This window comes from Cyprinodon variegatus, unplaced genomic scaffold (assembly GCF_000732505.1).
Source record: "Cyprinodon variegatus isolate N-32 unplaced genomic scaffold, C_variegatus-1.0 Scaffold803, whole genome shotgun sequence".
Taxonomy (NCBI): domain Eukaryota; kingdom Metazoa; phylum Chordata; class Actinopteri; order Cyprinodontiformes; family Cyprinodontidae; genus Cyprinodon; species Cyprinodon variegatus.
In genome coordinates, this window is record NW_015151256.1 from 304,291 (window position 1) to 318,608 (window position 14,318).

The 14,318-nt window shown below is 38.3% G+C and overlaps 1 protein-coding gene across 1 annotated transcript in view; it reads right to left on the minus strand.

The window, feature by feature from the left end:
* Positions 1-14,318, minus strand: part of LOC107098716 (intestinal mucin-like protein) — a 16,452-nt gene continuing 2,134 nt past the window's right edge. The window contains exons 3-21 of the mRNA XM_015396534.1: positions 13,224-14,304; positions 12,701-12,945; positions 10,982-11,153; positions 9,725-9,969; positions 9,450-9,633; positions 8,641-8,863; positions 7,475-7,647; positions 7,326-7,395; positions 6,693-6,814; positions 6,521-6,552; positions 6,269-6,437; positions 5,105-5,200; positions 4,278-4,318; positions 3,456-3,665; positions 3,020-3,115; positions 1,950-2,078; positions 798-837; positions 592-712; positions 1-339 (exon numbers count right to left, since the gene is read on the minus strand). Of these exons, the coding sequence (XP_015252020.1) occupies positions 138-339; positions 592-712; positions 798-837; positions 1,950-2,078; positions 3,020-3,115; positions 3,456-3,665; positions 4,278-4,318; positions 5,105-5,200; positions 6,269-6,437; positions 6,521-6,552; positions 6,693-6,814; positions 7,326-7,395; positions 7,475-7,647; positions 8,641-8,863; positions 9,450-9,633; positions 9,725-9,969; positions 10,982-11,153; positions 12,701-12,945; positions 13,224-14,304 (3,651 nt within the window). The 3' untranslated portion in view covers positions 1-137. The remainder of the gene's footprint in view (positions 340-591; positions 713-797; positions 838-1,949; positions 2,079-3,019; positions 3,116-3,455; positions 3,666-4,277; positions 4,319-5,104; positions 5,201-6,268; positions 6,438-6,520; positions 6,553-6,692; positions 6,815-7,325; positions 7,396-7,474; positions 7,648-8,640; positions 8,864-9,449; positions 9,634-9,724; positions 9,970-10,981; positions 11,154-12,700; positions 12,946-13,223; positions 14,305-14,318) is intronic.

The following is a 14,318-nucleotide window of genomic DNA, read 5'->3' on the forward strand; positions in this document are numbered from 1 at the left end:
TATATATTTATTCTTTGTAAGACAGAGAAATACAGAAGGAGTTTTATTTCTAACAGTGACCCTGTAGAAGAGCACATTGCACTATACATAAGAGCAGGTTGGAAAGGTTGCATGATTTATGGTCAGCTTGTGACAGGTCAGCGTCTCCGGCGGCGCTGGGGTTTAGATGTGCTGCTGATTGGGCATTCCTCTTTGCTGCAGTGGCAGGTTTCCACATGGGTGTAGCTGTGCTGGACTTTGGAGCCATCAGAACAGGTCAGCTCCAGACGCCTTGTGCTGGTCTTGGCCTCATGGCAGCACTCACAGTGGTGCATCATCGTGTTAGCTGCTGCTGAGTATCTGCAGACATAAACACATCAACAGGTTTTATACTGGTTCACCATCTAAAATAGGCTTCTTTCCTTAAACAATAATATTTTTTCGACTTAAACTTTTAACTGGAATTATTTTATTAAGCTGACAAATACGTGAATTTAGGCATTCAAACAATCAATCTATACATTTTTTTGCAAAATTTCATATGCTAAAGATTAGTGTTTAACATTATTGCTAAAACCTTCAAATCTATGAAATATTGACAGATATTCTTACATAGATGAGCTTTTGCAGCGTCCGGCACATGATGTGACGTTAACTGGCTCAGCGCTCACACAGCCGTTCACCTCCATGACAGTCAGCTTGCTGTCCACCTTACAGAGGCTCTGCAGTTTGCCTGGAACATATAACAGCTCTTAAACTCCGTCATGTTAGACACCCAGCTGCCATGTGGCACATTTCCACATGATGCTTTAACTTACAGGTTTTGCAGCAGCCGCTGGCATCAGTTGTCTCGGTTCCCTAGATGAAGAAGGGGGGGGGTTAGAATGTGTGGCATGGATGCAAAGGATAGAGGAAGGTAAAGAGCTTCCTGTGCGCTTTACCTTTCATTTTGAGTAATAAAGTATCTGATGTTATACCTTATTCTGTGACCCATCACATATTGTAAAGGAGGGGATTCTCCTCACCAGTCGACTATGTAGTAACCCTAAATTAACAGGACTTGTGCCTAAATCAAATTTTTTTAAAGTCAACCCTCTAAAAGTCTCCTAAAACATTGTTTTTGCTCATTTTTATTATTGTTAGTCGCTACATACATGGTGAAGAAGCAAAACGGGACATTTGATCATACAAAATAAGGAACGTTTATCTAGCCAATAAAAATTGTAACGGCATTAAAACTTCAGATATTTATGTTACTCTGAGGTTATAGAATCTAGGTTGTTTTTCAGTTGAGCATATTTGAAACATGAGAGAAAAGCAATTTTTAAATCAGCCATTCAGCATCATGAGTTGCTCCCCACAGGCTGCACCCTTCAAAGCAATGCTCGTTAATAACTGGACTTTGGTAGATAAATGACATCCAGACTGTCAGTATCGGTGAGAGCATCCAAAACGGTGAGAGACAGTGTTCTGTCAGATGAGCATATCCCGTCAGACCAGCATACCTATAGTCAATACGAATGCGCAAGACGTCAGATTTGTGTTCATCACTTTAGTTTTGTACGGAAAATAGACTTTAAAGTACCTCATCAGGCGTGTATCCATTTAGTCAGGTAAAAAAACAAAACTATTTAAGGTCAGATCGCCTTACGCTTCAAAAAACATGGAAAAATAAGTAATTAAATAGTTTATTTGTGCATGACTAAAAGGATACAAGCCCATTAAGGTAGTTTAAAGTTTATTTTTTATGCAAAACTTAAAGGGATAAACTAAAGGGGTTAACAGGTATTAACTATGGGTATGCTGGTCTGAACGGGTATGCTCATCTGACAGAACACCGCCATCCCATTTGGTAGTACAACTATGAGTTCAGATCCTGTGTCATGATCTTAAGCAAGATTAAATCTAATAGTCTATGAAGATCTGATGGGAAGTTGAACCATATTTAATCTTCACAGGATGAAACTCACAGGTTCGCAGTCCAGCGGGTCGAAGGGAGGACAGGTGGTCTTTGTTTCCTTCATCACGATCTGGCCGTTGATCTTCTCACATGTGTACTGCAAACATTTGTCACCAGGAGGTACAAAGGTGCTGTTGACCTGTGCAAAAACAAAAAGCAATCCAATCAGGAAAAGCTGGCCTAAATGTGTTTCCATCTAATAAAAATAGCAGAACTGCTAAGCAAGTTTACAACTTTATGTAATGACTGAATTTAGTTTCTTTTTAGTTGAAAGCAAAGATCAAGCTTTTTAAATGGAAATAAATAACATAAGGTTTAGAAATGAAGCTTTCAAAAAACTTCCTGATCGAAAAAACTTTTAAAAGTAACTTTGCTCAAATTCTCTTTAATTAGAAAAATAATTTAAAATTTTATTTTACAGATTTTATATTTTCTCTTTTTTTTTTGTCAAATTTCTCTTCTTTTTAGATTGAGTTTGTAGATTGCATTTTTTTCACTTCAACCCCCAGTAAACAAAGCAATTCATAAAACTTAATCTAGAAAAGAGATACAAAAAGAGATACAAAAAGTCTATGTGTGTGTGTGTATGTGTGTATGTATATATATATATATGTGTGTATATGTATATATATATATATATAAATAAATGCAAATTGTTTCTCAAAGCCTTTTGGATTAAAAATCTTTTTCAAAATTTAATCACCAGATTGCATTTCTAGACAAATACCATTTAATTCAATTACACAACAATTAATTACATTTCATTTAATTTTTGTTATGTAAAATTGGTTATTTTATTTATATAAAAAATATGTTAGAACTGTAAATATACAGTCATATGTTTATATTACTATTTTATATTTATTACTGTTTTCAAGGCTGCACTTCAGAAAAATGAAATTGTCTAGTGCTGTTTAAAACGAAATTTCTTTTTGAATACACTCATGAAATGGCTAAATAAATCTGTCTAATCTTATGTAAAATTCTAATCTAAAAAGGTTGCTCTGCTTTTGTAACAATATCGGCACAGACCTCACTCCGTATGTAATATTTAAAAAACAACACATTTGATGAACTGACCTCAATAACATGTACATTCTGGTCGTACGTAAAAATACAGCTCTTCTGGACACATGTCCCGCAGCAGGCGTCTGCCTTGGTCTCATATTCAAATCCCTGCAGACAGAAGTAGGAGGATGAAGATGGTGTTATGGTCTCTGATCCAACTTATATCAAACTACCTTTATAAGACCAGGGAGGTTTAAAAGGTATATATCCTGTGAAACCAACTTTATTAAGCTTCTAATTATGGTATAAATCTTTTCCTTTATCTAAATCGTATTAAGTATTGAGCTTGATTCTTGCATCTCTGTGTTGTAGTGAGCAGCAGCTCCTCCCTGTCCTGTGATGCAGCCTCAGGAAGTTTTCTCCTCCATCTTTATTGGGTTTATGAGCCAAACTGTCGAGGTCATTTCTTCCACTGTGTGAAACAGTGACTTCTGCTGAGTCATCTTACTTGAGAGCAGCTGGTGTTGCAGAGCACCGGTGTGCATGTGATGATGTTGAGCTTGGTGGTGGGATCTGTTTTGGGACCACAGTAACACTCCTGGCAGGGTGCAGGAGTATCAGAGCCATTCAGGACTGTTTCTGCAGAGGTTCTGGCTACTGATGGTTCTTCCAGTGGAGCTTCTGATGCTTGCTGAGGTGTCGGTATCTTTGCACCAGGCTGTAAAACCACATAAAGCCTGTTAGCTTTTCCACAGCATCAAACTCTGCAGTGTTCTAGTTAGGTTCAGGGTCGATTTATATAATAAAAAAAAGAAAAGAAAAGAAAGAAAATTTGTCAGAAATCAAGATTTTAAGGCAACAAACTTCTTTAAAATTCATAATTTAGGATATTTTCTTTTAAGTCCCAAACTTAAGATGGATTTTCAAAAATTTCTTGAGAATCTAACTTTTTATTTAGATCTAATTGTACCTTTCAGGGGAAATTTTTCATCTGCATTTTTATCCGATTCTGGATTCAGGGACATTAATAGACTGAGTTTCAAAGCTACAACCTTTACATCCAACCAATGGCTGTGATGATTACGCTGAATCTTTTAGTGTTAATAAAGTATTATTATGACCTTCAAAAAAAAAACATGAAATCTTAGAGCTTAAATGCAACGAAGTGTGTATTTCTATAAGGATTTCATACAAAGATGATACAAAACAAATGGGTAATTATGGCTTGAATAGATTCAGTTTTATCAGAGAAAAAACACACGAAAGTCAGAACCGACTGAACAAATTGACATAATTGTTCTTATTCATGCATCTCTTTGGATGTCCTCACCTTGAACTCAGTCATGTCGTAGACACACACACCTTTAGGAACTGCAGACAAAAAAAACAGACGAGTCTGGTTATAAACGATGTTTCCAGTCATCGTATTTAGGTGATAGAAGGATCCAGTTCTATTATCCCAAACTGTGCTTTAACTTACATTGAATAAATTGAGCGTAAAAATTATTTTACCGCAAAATGACTTTTAACCTCCTTTCACTGATTGTTGTTTTGGTTCTTATGAAAAAATGTTTTTGAAGGGCCCCGTTCCAGCGTTAAAATTGTGGTATTGGTATCGGCAAGTACCAACAAATAGGGCATCGATACCATTTTGAGAGCCAAAAGTTTATTCACCTATTGTCACCCATTCCAGGTAGGCAATAAAAAGTTCAACTGGATTCACTTTGTATTAGTCTTTTTTTTTTTGCTTCACAAAGGTAGGCAGCAGCGTGATAAAGCCATAATGGCAATTATTTTACATCCAAGTTGTATAAAGTTCTTCATATATGCACAAACACATCAATCGGTATGGTATTGGTATCGGCCGATACTGCACAGCCAGGTATCGGGGCATCAATATTCTGTAAAGCCCTTCGATGTTGTATATGAGTGTAATTATTAATGTTCGATGTTCCTGTATGTTCTTTGTAGGTATCTGCTCTAAATCTTACACGAAATGTAGAAAATTAACAGCAAAACTCAATAATTCTGAATTAAACCAGAAGACATAAAATATATACATGTCTTTCCATCATGTCTGAGCTTTTTGTTGCGTTTTAACCATCCTGCGGCAGATTTTAGAGGGACTAGAGTAGCTAGGAGGTTAGAGTCGCTCACCACACTCGTAGGACTGGCAGCAGGTCCCGTTGGCAACGTTCAGCTGGAAGCCCAGTGAGCAGGAGGGAGGAGCAGCACACAGGTTCAAGTTACATTCTGTTGGATACAAAATAAGTTACCTGAAACCTGTGAACATAATGTTTCATGACCACAACAGTCAAAAATCGAAGGCACCAGACTTTCACTCAGTTTCTATTAAATCTCAGTTCTTGGGGCTCACTGCTGAGAAACCCCAGTCAGATGCAGATAAAAAACCCATTCACACGTGGGTTGTGGACCTGGTTTGATCCCTAATCACAGAACCAGAGTCACTGCTCTGGAATGAGTACAGATACTAGAAAGCTGAAACCACATCCCTGCCCACATTTTAAAATCTGCATTTTATGTTTTTCCAAATGTCCACTGGTTTTTCTGGGTTGCCTTTGAAGCCTCCATGCCATCACCCTAATCTTTAGTTCTGTCTTTCATATTACAATCCAGACTCACAGTTTCTCTAATTAGAGGAAATTAGGTAAAATTAAAAAAATAATTCAAACGTGAATCTGTTATTAATAATTTTTGCTTTGCTGTCGTTACACTGTCACAAGCACAGAGCAAATAAATTAACTCTCTGCATTTAACCTGTCCTCTTGGGAAGCAGTGGGCTGCCATTGTGTGGCGCCTGAGGAGCAGTTTGGGGTTAAGAGAATTTGCTTAGGGAGCCAGAGTGGCAGTCTGTGGGAGTGGGGCTTGAACTCAGAACCTCAGGATTCCAAGCTTAATGCCCAACAACTCCCCCAAAGCAGGCATTAGTGTGAAGGGTCCTGCCTAAGTACCAACACTGGCAGCTCATCCCACCCCCCTGGGATATGAACCCAGGCTTGCAGGACGGGTGACTTACCAATTGAGCTAGCCAGCTGCTAGCTGAACTTAATTTAGACTCTACATTTCTCAGGAGTTTCATGTCATCAGCCTGTTATAACAGACTTTCCTAAGTTAAAACTTTTCTCCTTTGCTGCATTTCTTTTGCATGTTTTTTCCTGTTTGTGTGTTGGTCTCATTTCTAAGTTTCCAGGACCTTTTAAAGTTATTGTAAAATTGTGTATTTTTACGCATTTATTCCCTCCTCAGCACAGAACCATGCCTGTGGGGTTGAGGGATGCTCTATCCGGCACAGACACTGACCACAGCTCTGTGTTGTGCAGCAGCCTTCTGTTTTGTTGATCAGCTGCTGGCCGAGCTCGCTGCAGTTGGGGCTCTGGACCTCGGGGCACTTCACAGGCTCGCAGCGGACACTCATCGAATCGCCGTCACACTCGCAAGTGTTGCATTCACTTGTCCATGTATCACCAGGCTGATTGGGAGGAAAATGAGCCATTTTAGACCCTCGGATATGCATTTATTGGTACACACTGAGATATGCACCAAGTTTTTCACCTGTTTGGGTTTTCCATCTGGTCCAACACAGTCTGAGAAGAAAACACAGCGAAGTAAACAGAGAGGATGAAGTTTCAGTTAAAATATAGCTTAAATTCTTCAAACAGACATAAGGAGAACAGTCTCTCCTGGCATGTTTTCATTCCCTGAGAGGATTGAAGTATTTTCTCACCGCAGGAAGTGACACATGTGTCATACACAGAGTTGAACCGCGTGGTGTCCGGCGGACAGAAGCAGCCTTCCTTGGTGACGTTAGCAGCTGATGTCGCATCTGCCTGAAACTTCCTGTTGTATCTGAGGGATAAATTCAAAGTGAGGTTATTAAAGGGGTGTGGTTACTTTCTATATTTCCGTTAACTATTTCAGGAATTGAAGATAATCTCTGTCTTACTCTTCGCTTCGTAAGAAGTATTCATATCTCTTTTTTGGCATCTCAGTTTGTGAAAATTAACTTAAGGAACTTAATTTGGATTCTTTAGTCAATCCGCAAATAGAGCAAAATGATGGAATGGAGAAATCATTTTAAAATGTTTTACCAGGTAAAATAAGAAAAACAGGTTCTGCCCGTGTTACTCGTCTGCCCCTAAATAAGATTGAATGTAGTCAGTTTCTTTGAGGTGTCACTAGAGGATGAGGTATCTGCAAAAACTGAGATGCAGCTGTTTGAATTTTTAAACCAAACGCAGAACCTTCTTGCTGCAGGGCGGCAGTGCTACCCTGTGCCCAACTGAGCAGCCTAAACTACAATTAGCAAACTAAAAATAAACGATAAATATGCAGCAATGGGAATAAATGTTGGCTGTACCTGTCATTGCATGTGGGCTCTACTGACGGGCCACATGCCATGTAAATTTTGTTGCTCGGACATCTATGCTCTAAAAGAGAGAGTCATGTTAATTTGAAGATTTTGCAGATTTCCCACCGATGAGACCCACTGAGAACCGAAGGCCTCACCACACAGTCCACCGGTGGAATTCCTCCAGTCGATACAAACACCAACGCTGGAACACTCAGCAGCATACGCCTCCAGGCTGGAGCAGGTGTCGTTGCCACCGTTGCAGATTTCATAGGTGCAGGTTTTCACGTATGATTCAGGAGAAATTAAGGTGTGGCACGGTGCAAAAAGGCTAAAGGGGAAAATGGATGCATGTTAGAAGAACAGAGGAATCAGTCTGAGATAGAGATTCTAAAAACCTGCACTTCAAAATATGTGAATAAGATGATAAATGTGGAAAAGAGGAAGAATCTGACAAGACAACTTAATGCTTAAAACTTCACATAATGCTAAAGCATGACGATATCACTTGTAATAAAAATAAATATATGTAAGGTGTGGAGGAATTTTATTATTTTATTGTTAATGAAAGCAAAGAACATGGTTTCTAATGGAAATCCGAAAAGAAAATGTAATCCATATTTGAAATCTTTATAAACATTTTAAAGAAAAACAAGGATTTAAAGGTAACTTAGCTGCTTTCTCAAATTTTTGTAATTATTATTTTTTTTAAATATAATTTCTTTTACAGATTTTGTTTTTTTTGGATTAGGATTTCACTTTTCCTTCACTTCTAGCCCAACACAAACGCACCGATAACCAATAAAAACATTGTAACTAATGTCCGTAAAGACCAATAGAAAAAGCCTGTCTCTAGAAAGGAAGACGATGGGATTCATGAAAAAAATCTGAAAAACAACAATTTGTTTAAAATCTGTAAAAATAGAAATTTGAAAAATATCTCAAAATATAGAACCTGTAAAAAAAAAATGAAAGATAACATTTGACAAAATAGAATATAAAAAAAAAAATCAATAAAAAAAATCTGTTAAAACAGAAAATGTATTTTCAAACTCTTTTTTTAAATTAAAATATTTTTCAAAGTTTTATTTCTGGATTTTACTATTTTCAGGTTTAAAATAAAAAACACTTTCCTTGTGACAATGATGGAACAACATTTTTTCTCCTACACTGTTTTTTGATCAATGCTGCACTTTAAGAAATGCAAATGTCATGAAAGCTGTACGAAATGAAATTTTGTTTTGTATACACTGTTTATACAAATGACAAATCTAAATCCCCTCCATAAGGAAAAGACATTTTTCTGGGTTGCAGCTTTCCTAACCTGCTCCTAAGCAGCTCACAGATGGCAGGTTTGCAGGCGGGTTGTGTGGTTGGGAAAGGCCCCTGTGATGAAGTTACAGGTGTTGCTGTGGTAACAGGTGAGGTGGGGCTGGGAGTGGGACAGGGCGCTCCGGGGATAGTCCACAGTCTTGCAGTTTCTGAGCAGCTTTCAATGTTTCCGTTTGGAGAACGGCAGTCATTGGCCGGGGAGTTGTCACAAGTGCCTACAGAAACAGGCAGCGTTTAGAGGCAGAGCACAGCTGCTTTTCATCATTCCCCACTGATACAACTTGGTCCTCAATTAAAAACTTAAACACAGTCAAAAAATTCAAATTTTTACATTCTGAATTCAAAAATCTTCCTGGATTGGAAGCGAAATGTCTTAAAACTTGAACACAAAGTCCGGTGGAATGTTTTTTTTTACTTATTTGGAATGACTGGGACTTGGGTGACTGAGAATCCTCACCTGCATAAAACCCTAAAATAAATAAATCAATTCCTAAACCTAAAGAAATTTAAAGTGAAATACATGTAGCGCCCCCTTTAGTCACAATATATGATTGCTCGCAAAATATGGCATAACACCAGCATTCAAAGGCTGTATATATGAAATCACTGCTAAACTGGATCATCGTACACTTGGAGAATCCCTGATCTTTGGATCATTCTGAATAGCTGTTAAACTAAATAACTGTAATCAAATCCTATAAGTTTAAGTTTACAAGACATGATCATTTTCCACTCTAATCTATTGCCTTTTAACTCATACTATGACTGTAAAATGATAAACCAAACAGACTGATATCTTACCACACTGTCCCTCAGTGTTTCCTTCAAACAGTGAATAGGGAAGGTCGATGCTGAAGGAGGAGCCCCTAAAAATGATTTTTGTGTTGATCTTTGGTATCTCTGCAGTGATCTCCATATCTGTGCCAAACAGGAGCAGGACCGAATTGCTATAGGCTGGATATATGCGTTTCTGGTCTACATAGACCTGGAGAACCCAAAGAAAAACACATTTAGAACGGCTGTGAAATTCACAGAAAATTTTTAATTGGACTCGTTGAGATTAAACTGCTACTTACCACATTTGTTGGTGTTCCTGAACTCTTAATCTGAGTCAAAACTATCACCAATGACTGGTAGGTGATGGTGAGAGCCAGAGGGCAGAATGTGGTGTCTGTAGGATCACACTCATTGCTTCTTGTGATGGTCAGGTTATATTTAGAAATAATCTCCTTAACCAAGTAACAGGAGCAGTTCTGTTGGGAATTGTACATTTGGCCGTCAAAAGTAGTGTAGTAGGATCCACTCAGGACACTGCAAACACCTGCAGGAAGAGGAGGCATGTCATGGAGCAAGAGTATGGAGGAATCTGACGTGTTCAGGTGTTTCTACTCAAAGTTAGGATCAAAGGTACATGTGTACTGCTTCTGAACACTACATGCAAAGAAAGAAATCCCCACACTAGGCAGACAAAGGTTGTTTCTCAATATGTGAACTTGTGCGTTCTCATGTGCTCATGAAATGCATCATTCTCAGCCCTAGCATTGTTCCAATTCACAAGAACAGAAGACCGAGAACGGACAAAGTCCCCAGATGTTGTTCTCGCCCCTCCCTCGCCTTTTCCCAGCATGCATCAGAACAGAATTGTCCGTTCTTGAGATTGACAGCTGTCCCAGCATGCACTGCGGCAGCAGCAGCTTTCAATGGAGCGCTCACAGAGCTCAGAGTATTAAGTTAAAAGTTGCCATTGTTCAACAAAAGTACATTTTAAGATCATTTGATCATTATACTTTTAAGCGTCACTATATATCCAACTTACTGATTTAATGTGTCATTTAAAAAAAAATGTTCCAAAGCTGAGAGGACCGCCGCAACAAGGGAGCTCTGAGGATAACGGCAGCCAGTTCTAAAGTTAACCCGTCTGCAGCAGCCCTCACTCTGCATAGCAGTGTGTGAAGGACCGCTGGCTATGATGGCGATTTTTTTTTGTTTTATTTGGCAAAATGTTCATTTGATTTGTGCTTATCTGACTGTGTTCATTATCATCCCCCCACTAAATGAAAAAACTAAGAGTTTATTATTATCTAGAGACTATTAATAACAGGAGATGAAATGCAGCTCCAGACGAGCCGAGTGTGTGGTGATGTCAGGAGTACATTTCTGTTTCAATTGACCCAGATTTATTCTGCAAGCTCCCATTGTCCCAGAGTCCAGACTTTCCTGTGTTCTTCTCAAGAACATACTTGGCGAGGACACGAGTCCGTACTCGCGTTCTAGTGAATTGAGTAACGGCAAAAATGTTATTGACATCGTGGATGATTAACCACTGAACTTACATTCACACTCTTCATGAAAGCAACATCCATTCTGTTCGTAGATCTTGACAGGTTTCCTCCCATTGGTGCAGATGGGTTGTGTTACGTTTGGACAGACCACAGGTGTGACTGTTATCTCGCCTTCTGTGCAAGTAGCTGTCATGCAGTTCTTAGTCACCCAGGATTCTCCGTTCTGAATGGGAAGGAGATGTTAAAAATGACCTAATGGTTGGTTACCATTTATCACTGGAGGGAAGTGAACCAAGTGACGGGAATGTCTGGGTCTGGAAATAACATAATCCTGTTCCCAATCTGAAGTATACTGTCACTATATTTGGAGTAGCTATTAATTAGTAATATTTAGTATTTCTTGATAAGAACAATATGCAATAAAAATTCATTAAAACATAGCTTAGGCTTACAGGTGAGCCCAGCCAAGGCAGGTGTTTAAACTATGCTATTAAACTTAAAAAAACAGACTTTTCTTAATTCCATTGAGCTTTTAATCCTCAAAAGAGGAATTGTCGAAAGATGCATACATTTTTAGAGCACCACCTTTGCACATTTACAGCTCCTATACATATTTTGAGTCTTAAAAAAGCTCTACAGAGGACACCCATCATCTTGTTGAAATCCATAATGTTTGATATAGAGAAATATAGAGAAATTCGACTTTCCAAGGATTTATAGTAACACCTTTGTAACACCTTTTTCAAGACAGTAATATTCTTCTTAGGTTACAGAACTTCCATCGACATAATGCTGTGTACAGCAGTGGATTTTGATGAAACAGACTAAATACCATTATTGATGCAGAAGTCCTACAACTGATATCAGCACTTGTCTGATCTAATTTTATGCTGTTGCTATACTGCTGTTGCATGCCATGCTGTTCATATATAGCTGACATTTGTTTAATCCAAGTCTTTATATTCCTGAATTTATGTCAACTCTGTGTTTGCTTATCTAAAGTACAACCTCATCACCAAACTAATTTCTCGTATGTGCAAAGCACTACTTTTTAAATAAAGCATTTATGATTTAATTTGACCAGATTCTCCTTTATGAGGTACAAAATACATCTGGCACAGTTTTGGTAAATGATAGCCGCATCGAACAAAATGTGGTTAAAATGCTTGTGGGAGAAAATGGGCTTCAAATGGTTTAGCCCTAATTTTCTACAGTTACAGTCAATATACTGGTTTCTAGAATCTGAGATATTTATTTGGTTTTCAAAAGTGTTTTTATGGATCTTTGCACTGTTTGACATAATTTTCTTTTTTTGGTGAGATTAAAAAAAATAAAAAATGAGGCATTTTTTTTCTGCTATGTAAATAAATCAAAAAATGCATAAGAGTGTAATAAATGTAACAGTGGCTTCACTAGAAAAGATTACCTCTACACGTTTAACAAACAATTGTATTTAGGACCTGCTGACTTCAGAGCTGTTGTAGAGCTTAATTTACTTGTGTTGTATAATTTTCATGAAAACTAAGTAGTCTAAAATCAGTGGTTAAAAAAAGTTATATTTTTAGGGCGGTAGTTGTTTACCATTTTCAGACATCTACGTATGCTTCATACAAAACTTCATACAATACAGTCTTCCTAACCCAATTGATTAAGATCTGGATGTTTTTGTATGGTTGTACTATTTCCTTTATGGGTTCTGACTGTTAGATCATTTTGGAGCCAATTATTGATAAACCACTTATCTTTATGGAAGATATATTGATGCCTTACCTGTTTGGGTACATTTCCATCATAGCAGACTTGGATAGCTGTAGATGCTGCTCTGGTTGTGGTCAGGGGTACTGAGCTTGTAATAGGGGCATTCGTTGTGCTGAACAGTGAAGAAGAGGAATGTGCAGTAGTGCTAGGTATATATGTTGGACAAGGGGTGGATTGTGTTTCAACTTTACAAGATGCATTGCAATATGCACTGTAGCACCACCCAAGGCCATCAGAAACATTGTATAACAGGTCCCCTGTGTAAAACAGATTATGGAGAAAGGTTGAGCACATGCAATGGAAATTGCTAAATTACATGCTGATAACAAAGTTTTTAAAAAAAGTATTAAAAATACTTAAAAAAAATGGCAATTTGAGAGGAATATTTGGGAAACAATTCATCAAAACGACTTTTTTCGAAATAAACAATCGCAAAACATCTAGAGTGATGCAGCATAACAGAAAATGAACATAAAATGTATATATATATATATATACATACACATCAAACATTATCAAAACAGAAAAGACTTACCGGGTTGATGAGATGTTCCGTTAACAATACACATGCACGATGCTGTCGAATGTGGTGAAGATGAATGGACCCTTGCTGTGGTTGTCTGGATAGTGGATCTAGTTTGGTAAACTGTTGCAGTTCCAGGAAGTGTCTTTGTTAACGGTGCGATAATGGTTGTGCCTATTAAATGGTTTTGTGTGGTTATGGTTGTTGTGTTTTTCACCAAAGCATCAGTAACTCCTCTTGTTGAGTGTAACTGTCCCGTTATAACACCCAATGTGGTACTTGTAAAAGTTGTTTCTGCAGATTCAGTTGTTACTCTCTGGGTTGTGCTGAACGGGCCTTTTGTAGTTGTTGTAAGAAGAGAGGGCTTTGATGTTACAATTGTGCTTTCGCTGCGTTTTGTTGTTCCCTCAGGGACTGAAGTTGTGGCTTCATAAACTGCTGTGGTAGAGAATGTTAATTGACTAGTGGTAGCCTCACCAGGCTGTTTTGTACCCACACTGGTTACTTCAGAAGCTTTAGTTGTTTTTTCGCCAGTGGTTCTGGAAGGTGTTGGTGTGATTTTAGTAACAGTAGAAGGTTTAGAGGTAACAGGTTTTTCTTGGCCTCTTGTTGTGCTTCCAGGTACTGCAGTTGTGGTCTCAACAAGTTCTGTTACAGAGCCAGTCACTGGGCCTGTTGTGCCAACCTTTGAAGGTGTTGTTGTTCCAATCTCCACTGTTGTTGTTCCTGCAAAGGTGGTTTCTGCAGACTCAGTTGTTGCTCTCTGGGTTGTGCTGATTGGGCCTTTTGTAGTTGTTGTAAGAAGAGAGGGCTTTGATGATACAATTGTACTTTCGCTGCGTTTGGTTGTTCCCTCAGGGACTGAAGTTGTGGCTTCATAAACTGCTGTGGTAGAGAATGTTAATTGACTAGTGGTAGCCTCACCAGGCTGTTTTGTACCCACACTGGTTAGTACATAAGCTTTAGTTGTTTTTTCGCCAGTGGTTCTGGAAGGTGTTGGTGTGATTTTAGTAACAGTAGAAGGTTTAGAGGTAACAGGTGTTTCTTGGCCTCTTGTCGTTCTTCCTGGTACTGCAGTTGTGGTCTCAACAAGTTCTGTTACAGAGC